Source organism: Kogia breviceps, chromosome 2 (assembly GCF_026419965.1).
Source record: "Kogia breviceps isolate mKogBre1 chromosome 2, mKogBre1 haplotype 1, whole genome shotgun sequence".
Taxonomy (NCBI): Eukaryota; Metazoa; Chordata; class Mammalia; order Artiodactyla; family Physeteridae; genus Kogia; species Kogia breviceps.
Genome location: NC_081311.1, coordinates 38,608,160 through 38,633,685, shown reverse-complemented (window position 1 = coordinate 38,633,685; position 25,526 = coordinate 38,608,160). Strand labels below are relative to the sequence as shown.

The 25,526-nt window shown below is 34.1% G+C and overlaps 1 protein-coding gene across 2 annotated transcripts in view; it reads left to right on the top strand.

Annotated features, from left to right (window-relative positions):
• The window catches only part of PTEN (phosphatase and tensin homolog), an 87,509-nt gene that overhangs the window by 16,290 nt on the left and 45,693 nt on the right, over positions 1–25,526 (top strand). For both annotated transcript variants that reach the window (XM_059054017.2, XM_067025099.1), the window contains exon 2: positions 11,096–11,180. In XM_059054017.2, coding sequence (XP_058910000.1) covers positions 11,096–11,180 — 85 coding nt within the window. The remainder of the gene's footprint in view (positions 1–11,095; positions 11,181–25,526) is intronic.

The following is a 25,526-nucleotide window of genomic DNA, read 5'->3' as shown; positions in this document are numbered from 1 at the left end:
CTTGATTATTCCTTTAAAAAGATTTTTTTTTTAACTCAGTGTAATCAATGTATCTAGCTTGAAATGTTTTCAAAATGATTTAAAAAAAAATTTTTTTTTGCCGTATGCGGTCCTTTCACTGTTGTGGGCTCTCCCGTTGCGGAGCACAGGCTCTGGACATGCAGGCACAGCGGCCATGGCTCACGGGCCTAGCCGCTCCGCGGCATGTGGGATCTTCCCGGACCGGGGCACGAACTCATGTCCCTTGCATCGGCAGGCGGACTCGCAACCACTGCGCCACCAGGAAAGCCCCAAAATGATTCTTAAATTTGAACAATTTAATAGAAAAAAGTTACTTCTATTTAAGATATTTGTCACTGGAAATTATCTTTCCCTGTTTGTTAATGTACATATGAACATAATTAGATCCTTGTAATCAGTGTTTTCATATTGTTCTGTGTTCTCTTTATCACAGATTTTTATCTGTCAATGGGTACTTATTTTAAAAGCTATATAGGTAATATTTCATCAGGCTAAATATCATGATTTGCTAAATAGCACTATTGTAAATATCTTTGTATAGTTTACTTTTATTTCCTTGGTTTGTTTTTTTAGATTATATTGTTAGAGTGGGATTGTTGGAATAAAAGATACAGCAGTTTCATGGCTGTATAGGTTGCAGATTTTTTTTTTTAACATGCTCATTCCTTTATTTATTTATTTATTTGGCTGCATTGCAGCCAAATAAATTGCAGCGAGTGGGGGCTACTCTTCGTTGCGGTGCACGGGCTTCTCATTGAGGTGGCTTCTTGTTGCGGAACACGGGCTCTAGGCACGAGGGCTTCAGTAGTTGTGGCTCGCGGGCTTTAGATCTCAATAGTTGTGGTGCACGGGCTTAGTTGCTCCGCGGCATGTGGGATCTTCCCAGATCAGGGCTGGAACCCGTGTCCCCTGCGTTGGCAGGCGGATTCTTAACCACTGCGCCACCAGGGAAGTCACATGGTTGCAGATTTCTTGCTAGACGAACCAGTTTATAGTATTGCTTCTAAGTGGAAGAATTACTAGCAATTCTTGATATTACCTTTGAAGAATGTAATTTTTCATTTAGAAAGTGAGATATAAGCTTGTGTAAACTTTTCAGTAAAGAAGAGTTGGTATAATATAAAAACATCAAAGAAAGTTGTGAGGTTCAGATTGCTTGGAGAAGTAAAAAACTTTAGTAGAGTTCCTAAGTTATTTAGCAGTCAGTTTTCCTTTCTGGTTTGGCACTGCTAGCGGATAATTTTAAAGTGTTAAAAGGAACCTAAAATTTATGCTAAAGTGAATTTAAGTTAATATATTGGAATTCCTTTTATAATTTGTTTATGAAAACTGTCTTGAGTTGCCTTGTAATGAGACATTTAAACTAAAAAATAACAGGACATTTCTAACTTATACAACCTCAAATAATAACAACCCCTTATTTACAGTTGTAGACCCCTTTGCAGTTTTACAGATTTAAAGATATTTCCGACATCGCATTTGATCTTTGAAACAATCGGTGAAGAAGTTACAGCAAGTGTTATTATCATTGTTTTACAGAAAAACAAAAATATTGGAGGCTCAGAGATTAACTTAGTCTGAAGTCTAGGCTTTTAAGTTGCAAAGCTAAGAATGGAATTCTGGTTTTCTGTATTAAATGACAGTATGCATTAACTACTTTGTACAGGGCCTGTCATCTAGTAAATACTTCAGTTTCTGTGTCCTATGTTGTTCCTGGACATTTCTTCATTATATATTCTTAAAATTCCCATCTTTTTGAGCATTCTTTCTCTTAATATCTCTGTAGTTCATACTTTTGTATCTACGTTAGAAAATAAAATTTTAGGCTGCATTAATTTGGTCTGTACAGGGATGATTATATGATGTATATTAGGGCAGATGTTCTTAAATACTGAACAATTAACACTTTATCAACTGGGAAATTCAAGGAACTCCTATTTCTGCTTTCTTCCCAATAGAATCATCAAAAACCAGATCCAAACATTTAACACACTTATTAGGGAAAAATAAAATCTAGTTAAGAAATATAAAATCTTTTATTAAATGAGAAAGTCATAGAAGTCTATGAGCATGGGTGATATTTAAAACATTTGATTATAAAAGTTGATAACGTGGATTAACTGTGACATACTTGGAAAGTATTTGTTAAATTTAAACCTGTTAAAATTTGTTGAAAGAAATGTAAAGCTGATGTAGCTAATGAATCAGTGGCTGAATTTCTTTTCCTCTCACCTGAGCCTTAAGTGTCTGAGTTGAAAGCACTGACAGAAATCAGGGAAAAAGCTCCAGGAATTCCTCGAAAATGAAATTAAATGGTGGCGTCCTGGTATTTGCTAACGTGCTTTTGAGTCCTGTTGTCTTCTCTTGTTAGTCTGACTTTATTCCTTTACTCCTGCAGCCAGTTTAGCTCAGTGTTCCTCTTGTGAGCCAAGCAACTTGAGATTTGCTTTTGAAACTTTTTGATCACTACCTCTCTAAAATCTGTATGTCACTTTTCATTTGACTTGTCGTGTTCCACGTATGCTATAGCTTCACATTGTACAACTTTCAGTTAACTAGAATTCTAAAAATAGCTTTTATGTGGTCTGTGGAAATAATTTGCCTTAAAATAATTATGGCAAGAAAAATAAGTAGTTATTGGTTTGTATATGAGCACTGCACTTCAGTTTATAAGTTAAGGGATAAGTATATTTATATACTATACAGAGTACTTACTACAGAGAAACTTTTCAGAACTGCTTTACTGTTAGTCATTATCATATTTATTTATTTTTAATTAATAATTAATTAATTTTGGGCTGTGTTGGGTCTTTGTTGCTGTGCGTGGGCTTTCTCTAGTTGTGGTGAGCGGGCTTCTCATTGTCGTGGCTTCTCGTTGCGGAGCACGGGCTCTAGGTGCGCAGGCTTCAGTAGTTGTGGCACATGGGCTCAGTAGTTGTGGCTCGCGGGCTTAGTTGCTCCGTGGCATGTGGGATCTTCCCGGGCCAGGGCTCAAACCCGTGTCCCTTGCATTGGCAGGCAGATTTTTTTTTTTTTTTAATAATAACTTTATTTTTTTCTCTTTTTTTTTTAACATCTTTATTGGAGTATAACTGTTTTACAATGGTGTGTTAGTTTCTGCTTTACAACAAAGTGAATCGGTTATACATATACACATGTTCCCATATCTCTTCCCTCTTGCGTCTCCCTCCCTCCCACCCTCCCTATCCCGCCCCTCTAGGTGGTCACAAAGCACTGAGCTGATCTCCCTGTGCCATGCGGCTGCTTCCCACTAGCTATCCACCCTACGTTTGGTAGTGTATATATGTCCCTGCCACTCTCTCACATCGTCAAAGCTTACCATTCCCCCTCCCCATATCCTCAAGTCCATGCTCTAGTAGGTCTGTGTTTTATTCCCATCCTACCACTAATCTCTTCATGACATTTATTTTTCTTAGAGTCCATATATATGTGTTAGCATACGGTATTTGTTTTTCTCCTTCTGACTTACTTCACTCTGTATGACAGACTCCAGGTCTATCCACCTCATTACAAATAACTCAGTTTCATTTCTTTTTATGGCTGAGTAATATTCCATTGTATATATGTGCCACATCTTCCTTATCCATTCATCTGTTGATGGACACTTAGGTTGCTTCCATGTCCTGGCTATCGTAAATAGAGCTGCAATGAACATTTTGGTACATGACTTTTTTTTTTTTGCGGTATGCGGGCCTCTCACTGTTGTGGCCTCTCCCGTTGCGGAGCACAGGCTCCAGACGCGCAGGCCTAGCGGCCATGGCTCACGGGCTTAGTTGCTCCGCGGCATGTGGGATCTTCCCAGACCAGGGCACGAACCCGTGTCTCCTGCATCGGCAGGCGGATTCTCAACCACTGCGCCACCAGGGAAGCCCCATGACTCTTTTTGAATTATGGTTTTCTGAGGGCATATGCCCAGTAGTGGGATTGCGGGGTCGTATGGTAGTTCTATTTGTAGTTTTTTAAGGAACCTCCATACTGTTCTCCATAGTGGCTGTATCAACTTACATTCCCACCAGCAGTGCAAGAGTGTTGCCTTTTCTCCACAACCTTTCAAGCATTTATTGTTTCTAGATTTTTTGATGATGGCCATTCTGACGGTGTGAGATGATATCTCATTGTAGTTGGCAGGTAGATTCTTATCCACTGTGCCATCAGGGAAGCCCCCAGTAATTATCATATTTAAAATAAGATTCAGTCTGTGTCAAGAACACATTGTTATAAAATAAAGCTTAGGGAGCTAGTTTTTCCCTCTCGTCATTTTAATAAAATGTGCAATAGAATGGAAAGTAGTAAAACAAAGTATCTGAGGGAGTTATTTTTGGTTGTTATCCTCTATTTGAAAATTCAAGGTAAATTTATAGTTTAAACCCCATTAATTTAGGCTCAAATAAATTTCTGAGATACGGTAGACTCATGAGGTCACAAGTTTTTTGAAAGATGTTAATTAGAGGTAACTTAGAACATATTTTTAGTGTTTTAAGTTATGCTTGGGTGCTTAGAACAGCCAATAAAAATTTATTTAATTCATAGTAGCCACATTATTTTATAATAGGTCATTTATATTATGGGTTGAATCAACTTCTGTGCACAGATTTTTAAACTTAACTATTATTTATTCATTATTTTCTTTGGGACAGTGTTCTGTGGTGTGAGAAGGGATTGTTGTAGTGCTTGAATCAAACATAATATACTGTATATAATTATCAGAACTCATAAACCAGTCACTTAAGATCTGTGTATTTAATTGTATATAAATTATACCTCAATTAAAGGAAAACAAAACACATTTTAACATGTTTACTTGAAGGAGGGGGAGTGGGGAAAGACTGTCCAGTGCATATCTGATCTCCTGTAGCTATAGTGGCATCCGACCTAGGCAAGATTGTACCATGTATGCATTTCTTACTCTCTTCTTACTGTATGTGCAGGACCCACTGATGTGGGGAAAGGAGGCTTTTTTTTTTTCCTTTTGGAGTTATAGTTTACATATGTTCTTAAGTTAAATAAAAAGGCAAATTGATATAGTAAAGATTTTAAAGAGTTAAAGATTCTGTTGGGTTTTGATGTTCTTTAGAAGGGTTAGGTTATTCAACAAGTCATTGTTATTGAAAACCAACCAAATAGCGGTGGGCTCTTAAGATCTAGGGTTCTACCATTTGTTCAGTTCATAGACATCACTGTGTTCTAGGCATTGTTCATATATTAAATCATTTAATCTTTATAACAACCCTATATGATGGGTACTTTTATTAGCCCACTCTACTTATTATTCAAAATAATATCCAGTAAGTGCAAGTTAAGTCTATTCTGTATTAGAAGTCATATATATATATTTCCCGCCCCCCCAGCTATTCCTATTTGGTTTAAATTGTCTAAAAAAAGTATGTCATAAAAATTTTAATGGGAAGCAGAAAAGTCATGTTAGAAAGGTTTTATTTATTGACATAATTATTGTCATGAGAAATGTTTGCCTCAAAATTGAGCATTCATAAGTTGCTGACTCAGTTTTGGAAATACCAGTAGGTTTTTGTATTGTCTTTTAGAAGTTTTTTAGTTATAACATGTGATTAGTAAATTACTTTCATTTGAATCTGCTTCCTTTGAAAATTTAATATTTTTATTATTGATTTGGAACTATAGAAAATCTTAATCTTTTGAGACAGAATGGTACAAAAAGCTTGGGCTTTAGATTTACATACAGAATGGGTTTGAATTGTAACTAACTACTTGCTGGCTTTGGGACCAATCTTTTTGACCCTCAATTTCATCATCTGTGAAGTGGTAATGTTACTTCATAGGATTGTTAGGATCAAATGAGAATGTATTTGGCGTACTGTCTGGGACATGTTCTCTGTTTTTCTAATTTCTGATGGATGCCAAAATGTTGGGTAAAATCTCTAACTGTATGAATAAGGAAGTTGGGAGTTGGAGGAAAAATGAAACCTTAAGAAGGCTAAATTCCTAGTTTCTATTTAAAGGAAGGATTGGATTGTTGCTCTGCAAGAAACTCCCATGTTGATCCTGGCCTTTGACTCCTTATCTGTCTGATTGAATTGAACTTCCTGTCACAGCATCCTTAAAACCAGACGTAATCTTCTGTCAGTCCTGCCACCTTCTCCATAAAGCTTTGTGTGTGAGCTATACTGGACTGCTCGCTTTTTCTGAATATTTTATGTTATTTCCATGTATCTGCCCTACCCTCAGTTTGAAATGTTGTAACTGTTCTTGTTTCTTCTTCTGTTTACTGGTGTATGATCTATTTCTTAAGGATTATCTAACATACTACCTACTTTGTGAAGCTGTATCTCTGCCTCTACAGAATTAATCCCTCTTTCTCTAGCTCTTAAAGTATCTTGATCTTATGTGTATATAATGGGGCCTTTGGCATAGTTGTATGTCTGTGTGTCTGTCTTCCCTGATAGAATAGGAACTCCTAGAGTGCTGTAATCTTTGCTTACTTAGTCTTATGTTTTCAGTGCCCCTTGCACAATGTTCAATGTGTTTTTGAATGTTCAAAATGTGTTTGGACATTATTATTAGTTGCTGACATCAGTTTTGGAAATCTGTAAATTCATTCGGCCCCCTCCTAATTAAGTAAATAAAGGAGGGGGCCGAATGAATTTACTTTAATGAGTATATAACATCCACAGTTATGTGTAGTTACTGATAAGTAGTTTTCTTATGTAAGTTAACCAAGCCCTTTGCAACCTTATTTACTTTATTAGTTAGCATTCATAGTACAAGGTTAAATTTGAGTTTAGTCCTTGTTAAAATGACTGTATTTCAAAGGGCTATGCTTTTCTTTCTTTCTTTCTTTTTTACTTTATTGAAGTATAGTTGGTTTACAGTGTTTCAGGAGTACAGCAAAGTGATTTGGTTTTATATATATATGATTATAAGAATATATATATTCTTTTCGATTATAGGTTATTCAAGGTATTGAATATGATTACCTGTGCTGTGCAGTAGGTCCTTGTTGTTTCTCTATTTTGTATATAGTAGTGTGTATCTGTTAATCCCAAATTCCTAATTTATCCCTCCCCCCACTTCTATGCTTTTCTATAAGGCTAGAATCTTACTAGCATTCTCACAGAAATTAATGGTTAGGTAAGTTTGTTAGTAGTAATAAAATTTTTTTACATAAAAAATTTTCTGTTGCATTGCTCAGAAAACCTTGGCATTATTTCAATTTATATTTTTTACTAAAATGTATTTATAATTGTTTAGGTAGGAATTCCAGATTTGTGGTAGCTGCCACTGCTTTGGGTTCCCTACTGCTGCCTCATTTTTTTCTGTTATTTCCCACTTTCTTATGTTTCTACTCTGTAAGGCAGAGTCAAAAATAAAGATGACTCATTTTCAGGAATTGTACTGCTTTAGGCTTGATTTGAGCCTCTGTTCTGGTTTTTTGTGTGTGTGTGAGTGGATACAATATGCTAAAACATTTTGATAATTGAATAAGAGCTACATTTTTAAGTGGGGCTACTTTCTTATGTGAGAATAATAGATGACAGCTAATATCCGTGATGTTAAAAATGTTAATCCTAATGGTTTTCTTTTGGAGTCTTTATAGTAGAAGAACGCTTTAAGGTTGAGGGTGAATTTATGTATTCTTAAAGTGACAAAAATTGTTCCTGGCCCATAGTAAAAGCTATTTAAGTCTTAGATACTTTTATTATTATAGTTTTTTTTTTAAAGAAATTCAGCATTTAATAAAACTACATACAAAGCTGATTGTAAGTCATATAGGGCAAGACAATATTTTGTCAAGACACTTAGTAAATAGATTTGGAGATAATTATAAAACAAACATAATTTTTAAAACCCATTATAGAAATAGTACAGGTGCATCATACCAAAAATAGAGAACACAAAACAAGCAAAAATGAGAAAAAATATATATTCCTACCATCTGGAGAGTATTACTTTTAGTACTTTAGTTTGTAATCCTTTTGTCTACATATTTTAATTAAGTATACAGGTATACTGTATATGTTTTCTTTTATCAAAATGGTGTCACACTGTACCTTCTCTCTTGAAACCTTGTTTTCAGTCAATAATGTCTACTATTCCATTTTTGTAAATTTTCATCTCAGCCAATCCTCAGATCATATTAAAATTTCTAAAAATGTCCTTAATGGCTGGTTTGTCTAAAACAGTAACCAGAACAGGATTGTACCAGTGAACTTGACTGTCAGAACCCTTACGTCTTTCTAAATCAAGGATAGCTACCCATCCCTCCCCTCCTCACCTTTTAAAATGATATTTGACTTTTTAAAAAGATAATTTGAAAGAGAATGCATCGTGTCCTACAGACCTTTTGAATTTGTCCAGTTTATGCTCATAATGTCATTTAGCTTGTTCTATCTCATATAGTGTCTGTAAGTTAAAATTTATATCTCTAAGTGCTTGGTGGATTTTCAGGTTGAAGATGATTTGGCTATCATAGATGATGCTGTGTTCTTCATATTGCAGCACATCAAAAGTTATGTGATCTCTACTTAACTTTCTTGGTAATGCTGAGATTGACCACTGAAATTGGGTGATGACTGTCTTTTGTGCCCATTATTCAATTATATTTGTCTTCTTAAATTAGAAGATATTTTGTGCGGTGTTACTTTGGCTCTGTATGAAAGTTCAGTTCCTCATTATCCACTCACCTATTGGTTTAGCACCATTTGTTGACCCTTGCCTAAATCAATAATTTTATTAGGGCTTGCAAAGTTTGATTTTTCTAATTCTGTCTTTTTATATTTATTAACTGGTGTTTTCTGTTGGCGTTTGCTTTATGAAATGGAGTTATTTGCTTGCCCTGAAATAGAGTTCTTACAGGAAAAGTAGGATAAATCCTTAATCTCCCCCTTCACCAATTTCAAAGTAAAGAACTATTCCAACAGCCACTTTTATCAAAAGTTATAAATTAAAATAATTTTTTGTTTAGTTGCTCTTTTTCTGTTTTGAGTATCTTTATAGACTCAACGGATTTTCATTTTATTCAGGATTGTTTAATTTACTACCATTTAAATTTTTTCCTTGATACTCAGTTTGTCACACATTTAGCCATTGTGATATCCTTCATGCTAGCTCCTATGTCTGTTTGATATAGACCACTAATCTTTGTATGCCTTCCTGCTTTTTGGCACAGAAAGATATCCCAGGCTCACCTTGTACCTTCCCTGACCCAGATCTGCCATCAACCAGTTTTCCAAAGAGTTGGTACCTTTTAGTGTATTATGATATTAGGGATGAAATCAGGTTCTAGAAGTGTTTACTACTGCTCAGGTGACATACTTTTAGGCCATTTCTTTGAAAATACCTAAACAATATAGAGTTCTACAAACATGAGTTCACATTAATATTTTCAGTTATTACTTGAGTTCTTGATTTTATAATGGTATCTTTTCTCTTACAGTAATAATCATGAATCTTCAAGTCATTAACATAACTTGTTTTTTCCTATAATATAAAGAAAAAATTTGAAGATATCAATACTGATATTAATTCGAAATAAACTGTCGGAAGAAGTTTAAAATTTCTTTGTAGCTCTCTTCCTTCTTAGAATACTTCCTGCCCAGAAGTACAGTAAAATTAGTGTCCAAATAACCCTTGAAATGAAATAAATCCTTTCTCCTGGTTACCAATTTGATATTTAATCAGATTTATTTGTTTCAATGTGTGCTTCCCTCTTTTCCCTCCCCTCTCTATGAAGCAGTCATTTTTGTTAGTTTCTCAGTTATCAGTGTGTGTGTGTGTGTGTGTGTGTGTGTGTGTGTGTGTGTTGGAGGGTTCAAATTCAAACAAAAATATGTGTAAACAATTATTTCTTTTATAAAATATTTCTTTTATACAGAAGGTAACATACTGTATACTCTGTTGTGCACATTTTTTCTTAAAATATTCCGTAGATCTGTCCAAGCAGTACTAGTAATCATAAAGGTAGAACATATAGTAATCTTTTCTTAAATTATAATGATATATCAAAATGAAAGCTTTTAGTAATTTAGTAGTTATTTTTAGATTGAAAATAATACTGAAATAAGCTCAATAGTGTGAATGCAGCAGAAATAAAGGAAAAAGATCTTTAAAAGGGCACTGGATTTGGTGAATTTTGAATTGTATTTGGAAGATGAATGGGTCCAAGTAGGTGGGCATGGAGCTTTAGAGATGGTCTTGAGTGGCTTAAGGCAGATTAGCTTGGCTGGTATCTGTGTCAGAAAATCATGAGATTAGAGAGGGTTGATAGAGCTCAAGAAATGAGAGCTAGTATGATGGACAAAATGCATAGAAATGTAGATTATTGGTGCTTTTTTCTGGTTAATCTGATACAAATTTTTGAGGGTAGAAGTTTGTTGTATGCAACTGTAGTATATAACATAAGTTAATAGAATGAGCATGCTAAATAATGATTACCTTGTTTGGAAATGAGAATAAGTTTCTACTTCAGTTCAGCATTATCAAGTCATAAATACCAAGGGCTAGAAGAGATCATAGTGGTCTTCTCAACCTAACTATTGTATAGAATAGGAAAAGTTGAGTTGTCCAATTTATACAACTGTTTAGAGGCATAGCCAGTTCTTAAATCTGACTTTCTAACTCTTAATTATATCCACTTTTCTCTATACTGTAGTACCTTTTACAACCATGAAAAATGAGAAGTTGTACAGCTCTTTTTTGTTTTTATTTTGAGTTTTGGGTTTTGTCCTGATACTTTAGGACTGTAAATATGGAAGTTACCTTTTACCTTAGGTGCATTCTAAATATACTGAGTAGAAGGATTTAAAAATTGTTTTGTCATATAATTGTTTTGAGGATCTTTTTTGGGGTCAATGTATTTACCTGTATTTCTTAATTACACATGATGGCTTATAAGTAAATACATTTGACAATCTTTTATTAGCATAGCTTGTAGTCGGGAAAGGTTCTTTTTATAATCAGCTAATGTTTTAAAACATGTACATGTAGTTTGCATTGTTGTGTATTTCAGTCAGCTAATGTTTTAAAATGTATACATGTAATTTGCATTGTTACATATTTCCTTAACTTAAGTACTCAGATATTTATCCAAACATTATTGCTATGGGGTTTCCTGCAGAAAGACTTGAAGGCGTATACAGGAACAATATTGATGATGTAGTAAGGTAAGAACTCTTTAATTTTCTGTTTCAAATATTGATGTATATTCGTGTTGTATTTTCATTTAGAAAAGATTTCTAAACCACAGGAAAAGATGTACCTTGTGATGTAAACTTTATTTTTATTATGTTGGTGGCCTATAAACTGCTTTTTTCTTGCTTCATGTACCTACTCGGCCTCAATGGGATAAAACTCATTTGATAAGAACAGACCTTTTACATAATCAGGTGTATGTGATATGATTTCGTGGACTCGATAAAATGCCCCTCACCAGTTTAATGTCTGGATTCCATTACACTATGATTTTTGTCTTTTATTTCACAATTGGGTATTATCCTTAAAATCCTGAGTGGATTTATTCACTTAAATTTATTTATGCTAAGGTGTAGGTATATGGTACCATGTAATTTTACATAGAGCAGTTTATAATGGGGCAGAAGTGTACCAAGGACCTGAAGAAGTATTTGGTACAGGGGAACTAGAAAGGAGTTGCTGGGCATACCAAAGTCTAAGTGTTTGCTTTACAATTTTGCATAATTTTCTAAGTGTAATTATCATTCAGTTCTGAACAGTAGTTCTCAAGGCTCATTTAAATAATTTTAAAAACATTTATGACCTAAGAGTACATAATATATTTTATGAGAGAAGGAATTTTTGTCTGCTCTGTAAATAGTCAATATGTTTTCTAATTCCAGAGCAAAAAATATGTGTATAAATAAATTAACTGTAAAATGTCAGTAGGAACTTTAATTGGCTTTTAAAAGTTAAGATTTTGGATTATTCCCTGTACTCTCAGAAGTATCTTTTTTGGAGACTTTCAATTTAAATATTTGGTGGTTATGAGAATTAAATGTTATAATGCGCAGGAAAACACTTTGTAAAGCTTTTTGCAGATGTAGAATCCTTTTTAAATAGTTGTCTTAGTATATAAGACTATCTGTATTCTCACATGAGCTAGCCATAGTTGTTTTACTAAGTGGTTGATTTTTAGCAATTTGCTTTGAGCCAGAGTATATTTACATTTTTGCAGTATTGAGTTGTATCCAGTTGGATTTTTGTAATGTTGTGTTCAGAATTAAATTTCAGTATCTACAAAAAACTCCCAGAGTTCTTTGTAGTTTCTGTTACGGTTATAGATGGTACATGAGGCTGTCAGAGGAACTATTTAAGAACTTGAAAATAGGAAATGAATTTGCCTTCTCATAGTTGGGCAGGACACAGTGGAAGAATGTTTAATATCACAGATCCATGGGAGCAACGGCTTGATATGACTTAGTCAGTGATAATACCCATCTACAGAAAATGCAGTGAATGATAGAAAAAAGAATAAGAGAAGTAAATAAAGTTTGACTCGAGATGGAGAATCTGGGAAATGAGCAGTGCAGTCATCAAACATGTGTTTGCTGCTGTGGTGCAGGAGTGTTTATCAGGCCTCTTTATGGCCTAGATGAAACATCTCTGAAGCCTGTCTACTTCACGTTACTATAATTCTGTATTCAACCAAGTCAGATTAATACTTATACTGAAAAGGAGTGTGAGTACTCTGAGCAGAGGACATGTTTTCTGATCACTGTAAGCATATCCTTGTGATAAATTAATCTGGTGTGCTGATTTTTACATTGTTCTCTTCTGAATGTGAATTAGTCTCTTTTGACTGAATTTACTGAGGCTGATTGATTATGTTTCAGGTTACTGATAAAGTCCAGTTTCTGGTTCTATACGTATGATTATCAGATATTAGGTTGTAATAACGTCATCAAGCAACTACTGTGCTGGGAATTATTTTGATCTGTCATCTTCTGACTTCATAACCCCTGCCTTTATGCCTCTGAATTAAGATTCACACATAGCTTGTAATCAAGAACCAAGGTTGAAGTTTATTCCGTCTTCTTTAAAATTTATTTTATCTAGTTTTGACTTTTTCAAATGTCACTCTTGAAAAAAGTTTTATGTGTATGGATTGTTATTTAGCCAGTGGTTACTTTAGCCAACTGATCTTGTCACCCCAGTGATAATGGTAATAGCACATAAAAATGAAAAATTATCAACTGAATATAATAGCTATGCTGTGCTTGTTTTGTTTTTGTTTGTTTGTTTTGGATTAGTGGATAAATGGCCAGTAAGCCTTTGTTGGCCTCAGTTACCCACCCCCCCTTAGTTTATGAGAAAGGATGAACAGTGACCAGAAAGGAAGATGTAGTTTTTCCTATGAAGTAAAATGAAAATAAATAATTCCTAAGTAGATTGCGTGTTAGGATTAACCTCTCCATGGAAATGACTGTCTCTAGTACCTAAATAATTGATTTCCTTGAATGGCTTACACTATATTGGAGACACTAGTACTAATCAGTAATGATTCCTTTTTGGTTCAAAGATGATAACATCTCAGTGAAAAATGTCTTTATTTTCTTATATCTTTTCTGTTAACAAAAAGAAAACATTGGGATTTAGACATTGGGATGTCTAAAGAATATTTAAAATTACATTTTCTTCTCTAATTCCATATTTTTCCTATGATTTTCCCCCCAACCAGGAAATATTGTACAGAATTCAGACTTGGTTGTTGCTGTACGTCATTGCTTTGAGTAAATGAAATCAGATTACAACTATCTTCATGCTTAAATTATTTAACTGTTTAGGGATATGGTTTATTATAGCAACGTGAGGTTTTATACTTGAGGTACTCAAAGTAATACTTCTGTGACAAATATCTAACTTCTTTCGAGGTTACCTCCTGGGTTCAGGAATTTAATGTAAAAAATAAAAAGAGGTGAAAAGGTGAACTAAGTTGAAATTTTTTACTATCTTAACTGTAAATGTTTTCTTTAATAAGCGATCAGAATTGACAGGGCAGGACAGGGTCATTTCATAGAAGGGAAGTTGAAGAACTAGCTCTTCCCAGATTTTTTTTTCTTCTTACTACTGCCTTCTCTCCCCTTTTTTTCTTGCCACTAAACTCTTGCTGTGACCAGCTGGTAATATGAAACAATGTTTTATTCAGGTGATTGATTATTCTTTGATATGTATATTAATCTTGTGTGTGTGTGTGTGTGTGTCTGTGTGTGTGTGTGTATTAATCTTATACCTCAGGCTAATATTGAAGTTACCTAATTTACATGTTATCTGGTATAAATCTAGGCAATCTTCAACAAATTGATGCTTCATGTTTAACAGACATAGCTTGAGAACTGTTCTGTACCTAATAAATCAGGAAAGTTTAGGTTTAATAGAAATGAACTGGCTTTCTTACTGCAGAACCTTTAATGTGCTATTACTCATTGTAAATCTCCCAAGAATGAAATTTTAATATGTTGCTTTCCTTTTTTTTTTCCTTTCTTTCCATTTCTCTTCCTCTCCCTCCTTTCCCCCTTCTCTCTCTCTTTTCTTTTGTAGTATAGTAAATAGCATTTCTCTAGTGCTAATAGTGTTCCATGGAGCACAATTTGGGAAATGTTGAAAATGAAAAAAGATGTATATAACAATATTTTCCTCTAGTTTGTCAGTAGGAAATAATTTACTTCCTCCTCTTTTATTGGAAAGATTTTAGATGTGGGAAAATTTCTGTATTTATTATGAGAAAATGCTTAAAGCTCAGTCTCCTGATACATAGTGATTTTTGAAAAAAACCTTTATTCATTGTCTTGTATACTATCAGCTTTTTTACCCATATATAAGCAGCTGTATTATAGATTCAAAAGTCCATCTTCCCCTTTCCTGTTTTATACATTTTCTTCCTGAAGAAAATTTTCAAATATTCTTCTCTTTATCACATGCTGATCTCTCAATCAACCTTAATTGTATGTTGATTTTCAATAAAAAAGGAGGTGTTTGTCATCTCAACATTACCATTATTGGTTATTCAGTTAAAAAGAGTTGAAAAGAGATTATTTAGAGGAAAACTTCAAAATAATTTAGAGGAAAGGATATATCAATTCCCTCTCCCTTTCCAACAGCTTTCGACTTCTTCCCTCATATTGCCTCTCTGTTTCCTGCTTCCTTTTTTTTTATTGAGGTGTAAATCCCATAACATAAAATTAACCACTTTAAAGTATACAATTCACTTATATTTAGTACCCTCACAATGTTTTGTAACCACCACCTCTGTCAAGTTCCAAAATAATTTTTATCACCCCAGAAGAAAACCCTGTCCCCATTTGCTGCCTCCCATTTCTTTTGTTAGTCTTATTCTTTACAAATAGTGGAGCCATGAAGGATTTGACAATGATTAAATTATCTGCACCAATTCAATTTTTGATATTTTAATAATAGGCAACATTTATTTACATTTATTATATACATGTGTTACCGTTGTATAAGCAGTTTACATGTGTCATCTTATTAAATTGCTACAGTAAACCGATCCCCATTTCATAGATGGTTTAAAAGAAGCTAACTTCCCAAAGTGCCACAGCTGGTAAGAACTGAGGCTGAGGATTGAGTCCAGGTCTGTCAGATTCCAAAGCTGATTTCCTTAATAACCATAGAATCCTGTATATCAGAGGACAAAAACTGGAAACTCTTGGGCTCATCTAGCTTGTTGATGTCCTTTGTTTGGCCTAACACAGTGTTGGTCCCCACACAGTGTGGGAAATCATCAAAGAAAATCGTTTCTGGTATTATACCAGACATTTCTTTAGGATTTGAGTCTCCAGATTGAAAAGATCTATATAGTGCCGAGCACAATAAATGAAAACAGGCCAATGCCAGGCAAATTATTTTGAAATTAAAAATACCAAGAATAATGAGAATTTCTCAAAAGCTTTCAGGATCATTTAGAAAGGATTAGGAATATCAGTGGCATCTAACTTCTCAGCAGTAGAATTAAAGATAGAATATGGAGGAACAGCACTTCAAATGTTCTGCAGTCAGCCTAGAATTCTGTATCTAGCCAAACCATCAATCAAGTGCAAGAGTAGGAAAAAGAAAGACACTCAAGGACTAAACAAAAATTTGTCCTTGTAGCATATCTTAGGAGATTACTAGAAGATGTGCCCTAGCAAAACAGGGAAATAAACCATGAAAAAAAAGAAAAAGGCTTCGATAAACAGAGAATACAACTCAGAAACAACAAAGGAAAGTCCCAGGGTGACAATGTTGTCACAAAGCTGAAGAGCAACCAGTAGTGATTAGAGCAGTAGGACAGAGGCCTTCAGGGAAATAAATTATAGGTGGATATTGAAATATTTGGGAGAAAATATAATAGATTCTTAGGAAATTAGGTGAGTTAGAAACAGGAAGCAATTTCAATTTAATATCTGTTGATTTATTTAACCCAAAATTGTGATGTTGCCATTTGAAGGGGATTAAGAGAAGTGAAATATTTGTGTTGGGGGTACTACTGGTTTTGTAAGCCTCCTCTAACATGGCAGAAAATATGTAGGTAATTGATAAGTCTACAAGAAGCATTATTATGTATATTATATAGAAATGCTGAATTAAATACCAGGAAAAGGAGTTCGAGTACTTGAGGGTAGTTGCTTTGGGGGGAAAAATATGGGTTTGAGGATGAAAAGAGATGTAGATGAGTAATTTTTTTTTTTTATTGTGGTGTAATATATATAAGGTAATTTCATTTTAACCATTTTTAAGTGTACAGTTTCAGTAACATTAAGTATATTCACATCCTTGTGCAACTATCACCACTATCCATCTCTAAAACTATTTTATCATTCCATACTGAAATGTTGTACTCTTTAAACAGTAACTCCCCATTCCCCCTACTCCCAGCCCCTGGAAACCACTGTTCTATTTTCTGTTTCTATATGTTTGCCCATTCTAGGTACCTTACATAAGTGGAGTCATTTAATATTTATCCTTTTGTGACTATTTAACTTAGTGTACTGTCTTTAAGGTTCACCCATATTGTGGTATGTGTCATTATATGTATATACCACAATCTGTTTATCCATTCATCTGTTGATGGATACCTGGATTGCTTCCACCTTTTGACGATTGTAGATAATGTTGGTATGAACATGGGTATACCAGTATGTGTTCAAGTCTCTGCTTTGAATTTGTTTAGGTATACACCCAGAAGTGGAATTGCTGGGTCAAATGGTCATTCCATGCTTACTTTTTTGAGGAACAATCATATTGTTTCCTACTGTGGCTGTATCATTTTACATTCCTACCAGCAATGTACAGATGTTTCAATTTCTCCACATCCTCGTTGCCAACACTGATATTTTCTGGGCTTTCTGGGTTTTTTTTGTATGTTTGGTTGGTATTTTTGGCTGATAGCCATCCTAATGGGTGTAAAGTGGTATCTCATTGTGGTTTTGATTTGCATTTCCTTAATGATAAATGATGTAGAGCATCTTTTCATGTGCTTATTGACCATTTGTATATCTTCTTTGGAGATATATCTATTTAAGTCCTTTGCCTGTTTATGAATTGGATGGTTTGTTTTTTTGTTGTTGAGTTTTATATATTCTGGATATTAATCCTTTATTAGTTAGGTATGTGATTTGCAAATATTTTCTTCCATCCTATGGGTTGCCTTTTTACTATGTTGCTTTTGTCCTTTGATATATAAAAGTTTCAAATTTTTATGCAGTTCAGTGTATTATTTTTTGTTGTCTGTGTCTTTGGTGTTGCATCCAAGAAATCATTGATAAATCCAATGTCATGAGCTTTCCGCCTGTCTTTCCTTTTAAGAGTTTTATAGTTTTAGGTCTTTAATTTAGGTCTTTGATCAATTTTGAGTTAATTTTTGTATACAATATAAGATAAAAGTCCAACTTAATGTTTTGGCAAGTGGATATCCACTTTTGCCAGCACCATTTATTGAAAAGACTCTCCTTTCTCTATTGGATAATTTTGGCACACTAGTCAAAAATCATTTGACCATATATACAAGGTTTTATTTCTGAGCTCTCTATTCTATTCCACTGGTGTATGTCTGTTTTTATGCCAGTACCATACATTGTAGCTTTGTACAAAGTAAATTTTGAAACCAGGAATTGTGAGTCCTACAACATTGTTCTTCTATTTCAAGGTTGTTTTAGCGATTTAGGGTCCTGTGAGAGTCCATATGAATTTTAGGATGGAATTTTCTATTCATGCAAAAGAAAACTGTTGTTGTTGTTTTGATAGGAATTGCATTAATCTATAGATTGCATAGTATGGTATTGAAATCTTAACAATATCAAGTCTTCTAATCCAGGAACATGCGATATCTTTCTGTTCATTTAGGTCTTCTTTAATTTGTTTTCAGCGGTGTTTTGTAGCTTTTTGTGTACAAGTATTTCACCTCCTTGCTTAAGATAATTCCTAGATATTTTATTCTTTTTGATGCTATCGTAAATAGAATTGTTTTCTTAATTTTCCTTTTTGGATTGTTCATTGTTATTGTATAAAAATGCAACTGATTTTTGCATGTTAATTTTGTATGCTGCTACTTTGCTGAATTTGTTTATTCTAACAATTTTTTTGTGGCATCTTAAAAGTTTTCTATAGGTAAGATCATGTCATCTGCAACATAATTTTACTTCTTTCTTTCTAATTTGGATGCCTTTTTTTCTTCTTGCCTAATTACTCTGTCTTGAACATTCAGTACTATGTTTGAATGAAAGTGGCAAAAACAGGCCCCCTGCCTTGTTATTTACTTTAGAGGAAAATCTTTTTCTTTTACCATAGCATTATCATATTAGCTGTGGAGTGTTGTTGTTTTTTCTTTTAATAGACTTTATTTTTTAGAGCCATGTTACATTCGCAGCTATATTGAACAGAAGGTACAGAGATTTCCCATATGCCCCCTGCTATTCATGCATAGCTTCCTCATTATCAATGTCCCCAATCAGAGTGGTACATTTGTTAAAATTGATGAACCTACATTGACACGTCTTTATCATGAGAAGTCCATAGTTTACATTAGGGCTTGCTCTTGGTATTGTACAGTCTGTGGGTATGGACAAATTTATCATTATAAATATATACCCACTAAATATATATCCACTATTATAGTATCATATAGAGTAGCTTTACTGCCATAAAAGTGGTCGGTGCTTTGCCTATTCATCTCTCTTTCTCCCCAGCCTCTGGCAACCACTGATGTTTTTACTGTCTCTACTGTAAAACTTCTGTTTGACTTTTCCAGAATGTAGTATAGGTAGAATTATCCAGTATGTAGCATACAAAAACTCTCTTCCTATTCAATATGGCAGTATATGAAAACTCCACAGCATGCTGTGTACAACTACTTTGGGAAGACAGTTGGTGGTTTCTTACAAAACCACACCTACTCTATACAGTCAAGCAGTGCACCTCTTTGGCTGTTTACCCAAAGGAGCTGAAGACTAATGTTCACACAGAAAGACTTAGTGTTCATCCTTTTCATGGATGTCATACTTCTTAAATGTCTGGCTCCCAAAAGAAGAAATGGGAAAAAAAAAAACTAGGCTCTGGATCTCTAAATCCCCTGGAAGCGATTGCAACAATGGCAGCCTGCTTCTGTGTTTGCACATCCATAATCGTAATCAGAAGCAGCAGTCGAGGATCAAGACACAGATCTCTGATATTTGGAGGACAAGTCCCACAAGCTCCATCAGGCTACTCTAGGAATACATCCATGGCTGCCTGCTGGGAGGGGATAAGGGGTAGATAGCTGCTACCACACCAAGAGTTGAAATTGAAATTAATTGTGATTTACTGTCCAGGACTTCTCCTGGAAGCTGCAAGCTTTTGAACAGACTCCAGAGTTCCAAAATAGTTACATCAGACAGATTATGCCAGTACAATTTTTGTCAGGTGGGGAGATGCATTCCCAGTGCTTCCTATTCTGCCATCTTCCCTCAAGTAATTTTTTATTACAAACTTTTTATATCTTTTGGAATATATATGTTTATATATTATTTTGACATAATTTTTAAAATTTTGCACATTGGAAACTTATTTAGAACTATCTCATAGGAATTCTTTGAGGAAAGGAAAGACTTAAAGAATAAGACAGTGTTTATTCTCACAACTGTCTTTAATGAATTCAGATTTTATATATTTCTGAAATTATTTGAAATAAGGTATAGAAATTAGAAAGATTTGAATTCTAGATTTTTTAAGTTTTGAGGGTATTACCTCTCTGCTCTTGTCTAAGTTCTTATTCTCAACTTTCCAAGTATCCACAGTTAAATTTTCCCATTTCCCTTTGGAAAGTGCTGTTTTCTTGCTTTTTTCCGCCTTTCCATTGTATCAAACTTATAAGGCAATGAGCCAATTGTGGGCATGAAATCCTTGGGAGGAGAGAGGAGGAAGTGGGAGGGGCAGTCATGCTGAATGTTTCCCTAAGTAATATTCAAGTTCTTTGAGAGAACTTACCCTCCCTCCTTTAAAAAAAACGCTGTGATGTTTTCTTTTAAATAGATTGTTTATTCTCCTGCCTGTCTCACTGTTGCCCGCAGTGCTAGATAAGAAATTACAGTAAAGTTCAAATATTAAAGGGAGCACACAAAAAAGTATGTGTATGATTTCACCAACACTCATTTTTTTAAAAAAAGAAAGAAAACTATAGGAAAATAAAAGAAAGAAGTCAGGGTTCTTGGTTGCACATGACAAAAAGTAACTCTAATTAGCTTAATTGGAAGACAGTTTTTTGAAAAATATTAGCTCATAGCTAGAGAACCAGGCTTTGAAGATTTTCAGAAGCTAAGAGAAGCAGGGCATAGTCAAGAGGTTATAATAAGAGTATCCTATACTGAGGACATTGCTGCTTGGATATTTGCTGTCTCAGATACTGCCACCATGTCTGGATATTGGTGACTGTGCTCATGAACTTTAAGTTCCCCTGGAGATCTCTCTGAATAATCTCTGACTCCTCCGCACCTTGCTCTCACTACCTGGGATTCATTGTTCAGAACACGAGGACCTAACTGATCTTAGACCTTGTACATGTGATGCGAGAAAGATGGGGAAGGGCGTATTTGCTTTTCATCTCTTGATATTCTCCAAAATGGAATGGTTTTGGATGCTCAGCAGCCTAGAGATGGCAAATATCCCCTACAGATTTCTCCTATTTTACATGTCCCATCCTCAGACCCTCTTCCCAAAGATATCTACAATTAAAAGTTCCACATATTCTTTAAAAACTTGTTTTCATCTTATACTCACTTTTTAAAGAATTACAAATGAGAACATACTGCATATTCTTTTTTCATTTAACATACTTAGGAATTTTCGATATTGGTATGGAGATATAATTGATTCTTTTATTCCATTTTATGATCATACCATAATAAACAGCCTGCCCAAATACATTTTTTTAGAGTATTTCCAGTTATTGCTATTGAAAACAGTTCTCTAATGAAAAGCTTCACACATTTATCTTGGTGTCCTTTTGCAAGTACTTACAATCCTTAAGGTAAATTCTTTGCAGTGGGTCCAGTGGGTCCATGATTTAAACTAAAAAATGGTATTATGTTATATTCTCACCAACGTGTTCGAGTCTTTCCCCTCTCACAATCTTGGTGAACTGAATATTATCAAACTTAAAACTTTTTACTATTTGTCGTAATTTGATTTTTTTTTTTTTTTTTTTTTTTTTTGCGGTACGCGGGCCTCTCACTGTTGTGGCCTCTCCCGTTGCGGAGCACAGGCTCCGGACGTGCAGGCTCAGCGGCCATGGCTCACGGGCCCAGCCGCTCCGCGGCATGCGGGATCCTCCCGGACCGGGGCACGAACCCTCGTCCCCTGCATCGGCAGGCGGACTCTCAACCACTGCGCCACCAGGGAAGCCCCGTAATTTGATTTTTGATTGCATTTCTTTTCGAGGTTAAACAACTTGGTGATCTTTATTGGTCTTAACAAATTTTTTCCTTGATTTGTTTGTGTATACTACCCTATTATTATTATTTTTCTTAATGATTTTTATGAATTTTTTGAAAATTAGCAAATTAGTGGTACCATTTCTTCAGACCATTTTTATAATGCTATGCCACTCTTGCCATTTGAATTTTACAACTACAAGATTCAGATGAAGCAATGATAAAGAGCTTGGTGGATTATTTCTGTTTTGAATTATTTATTGTTAACTGTCTGCTCTACTAATATGTATAATCATGGAATATCAGAGATTTTTGTTGATAGCTGTTTGTTAAGAAATGTTCTTTAAGAGATAGCCTTGCTTAAATTGCAAATAAAAAATGCTTTTAAATCCAGAGAAATATGATACACCCATCACTCTTGAGTTATTGAATCAGAGCAATATTCTTCTTGGACAGAGAAGATAGAAGTGAAAAGGAGTTTTAGGAGTTCCTGCTTTTTTTCTACCTCTAGCATTATACAGCTGTCTAACTCACAGAATTCTACCTTATTTATTGTTCTTTTTTTAGTCTAAACATTACCCCGCCCTCCAAGCCTTTTCTTTTGTCTATACCATTTTTATGTACCTTTATATATGCTACTCTTTTATATTCATCTATAACTATTTCCCTCCTTTTTTCTGGAGATTTGTATTTATTTGTTTGTTTATTTTTAAAATAACGTTGTGGGTAAATTCTCTGCAGCTATGCTTATTGGTCTTAGATAATTTCTGTTTTTCCTCTTTTGTCTTTTTTAAACTAGAGTCATTTGTAATTGTTTATACAGAATTTTAGTTTTTAAAGCCTCTCTATGGTCTTTCCTTTTAGATATTGAGTTATGAATTCATAGCCTGTTATTTAAATGAAGCTTTTGAAATCCGTTTTACTGATCTGTATCATATCTAACTATGCCAGTATTTCCTTCCTTGCCTGACGTAAATTCTAAAATTATATGAACACTTTCTCCCTGTTTCCTGGCATTTCCACTCAAACTTGTTCCTCATTCTTGGTTAGAAATATGTCCAAATTGTAGTTCCCTTCTTTATTTTATTAGTCTACTGATAAAAGAAAATTAATAAAAAATATCAAGAATTTGTTAGAAAATTGCATATAGTTGAAAATATCTTTTTCAGTGGATATTTTGACAGTTGTGAAGTCCCCAGTTATTACTGTATCTTTCTTCTGTTTCAGTTTTATTCTCTATCCCAAGAATATACCCATTTCTGTTTCCTTTCTAAGAAGCATGTGCATTGTATTCCAGTGGATTTTTTCATAGATACATCTTTTAGACTTATGCTATCCAATATGGTAGCCACTAGCCACATGTAGCTAATTATGATTAAATTTACATTAATTAAAAATAAATTTATTCATTCATTTTCCTCTGCACCAGTCACATTTCAAGTGCTCAGTAGCTACAAGTGGCTGTTGTCTACTGTGTTGGACAGCACAGATATAGAACATTTCCATCATTGTGGAAAGTTCTATTGGACTACTATTCTAGACAGTGCCATTTTGCTTTTCATTCTAAAAAGTTCTTATTCCTGAAGATGATGTGCTCCTATTGCTATGTCTGCTATTAATCAAAATAAATTTGAGATTTTTTGAGGTGGGTTGCATTTTACAAATTGATGCTTTTATAATCATATTACTCTTAAAAACCAATTTTTAAAAGTATAATTTATATGCAATATGTACCTTTTTTAAGTGTACACTTCATTGAGTTTTGACATATATACGCCCATGTAAACATCACCACAATCAAGATTTAGAACATATCTATTACCATAAAAAGTTTCTTAATGCCCCTTTGCAATCAGTCCCCAGCCCTGGTTCCAGGCAATCTCTAAATTTGTCTTCTCTCACTGTAGATAAGTTTTGCCTGTTCTAGAATTTTGTATAAATGTAGTCATATCGTATGTACTGTTTTGTGCCTGGCTTCTTTCTTTTAGCATAATAGTTTTGAAATTCATCCCTGTTGTTGCTTTTATTAGTAATTTGGTTCTTTTTATTGCTGAGTGGTATTCCATTTTATGGATATGATATAATATATTTATCCATTCCCCTGTGATGGACATTCGGGTTGTTTTCACTTTGGGTTTGTTATGAACAAAGCTGCTATGAGTATTCATGGACAAGACTTTTGTGGACATACATTTTCATTTCTGTTGGCTACCTATGAGTAGAATTGATGGGTCATGTAATATAGTTCAATGGAACAAAATAGAGATTCCAGAAAAACTCACATATATATTAATTGACAAAGTCTTATTAACAAATGAAGCTGGAACAACTGTAAGTCAGTATGAAAAGTAAAATGAGCCTTTCTCATCATACAGGCATACCTCGTTTTGTTATGCTTCACTTTATTGCACTTCACAAATACTGCATTTTTTTTTTTTTTTTTTTTTTTACAAATTGAAGGTTTATGGCAGCCCTGAGTTGTCAAGTGGTGTTTAGCATTTTTTAGCAATAAGGTATTTTTAAGTTAAGGTAGTTACATTGTTGTTTTAGACATAATGCTGTTATTGCACACTTAATAGACTATAGTATAGTGCAAACATAACTTTTATATATGCACTGGGATACCAGAAATTTCATGTGATTTGCTTTGTTGATATATCTGCTTTATTTTAGTCATCTAGAACCAAACTCAAAATATCTCTGAGGTATGCCTGTACACAGGCATAAATTAACTTAAAATGGATTATAGATGGAAACATAAAAGAAAATGTAAAACTATAAAACTTCTAGATAAAAACACCAAAGAAGAAAATCTTTGTGACTTTTTGTTTAGTCAAAGATTTCTTAGTACATACAAAATTAACCGTATAAGAAAAAATTGACAAAGTGAACTTCATCAACATTAAATACTTCTATTTTTTGAAAGACACCATTAGTGAATTAAAAAGCAGCCACAGTCTGGGAGGAATATTTGCAGTGCATATATGTGACAAAGGACTTGAATTCAACACAGTATGAAGATGCTGTTACAAATTCATAAGAGGACAACCCCATAAAGGGCAAAAGATCTGAACAGAAACTTTTTAAAAGAAGATTTATAAATGATCAATAAGCATATGAAAAATTCAAACTCAGTCATCAGGAAAATGAAAATTAAAAAGCAGTGAGATCCTATTTCATATTTACTGGGATGGCTAAAACTTAAAGGGCTAATGGGTTGGCAAGGATGTAGATCAACTGGTACTCTCATCCATGTAAAAGCACAAAATGATACAGCTTCTTCGGAGAAATGTTTGGCGGTTTCTTATTCATAATATTTTTAATAGCCTTCTGAATTTTTTTCAGTGGGTTATAGGTTACTTACTACACTGTTTATTTCTTTTCCTTCTAATTTTATACCTCTTTAGATAGATTTTCTTTAGTTCTGGGGATTACTATCTTTTACCTGAATATAATATAAAGCTCTTATTTTTGCTCTTCTATTTAACATGCGATAATGTAGGAGAAAGTACTACTGTGCAGGCAAGAGTGAAAAGTACATTTTCAACAAGATACTTTCCTTGTGTCGGATATATGACTGATTTTAATTTTGACAAC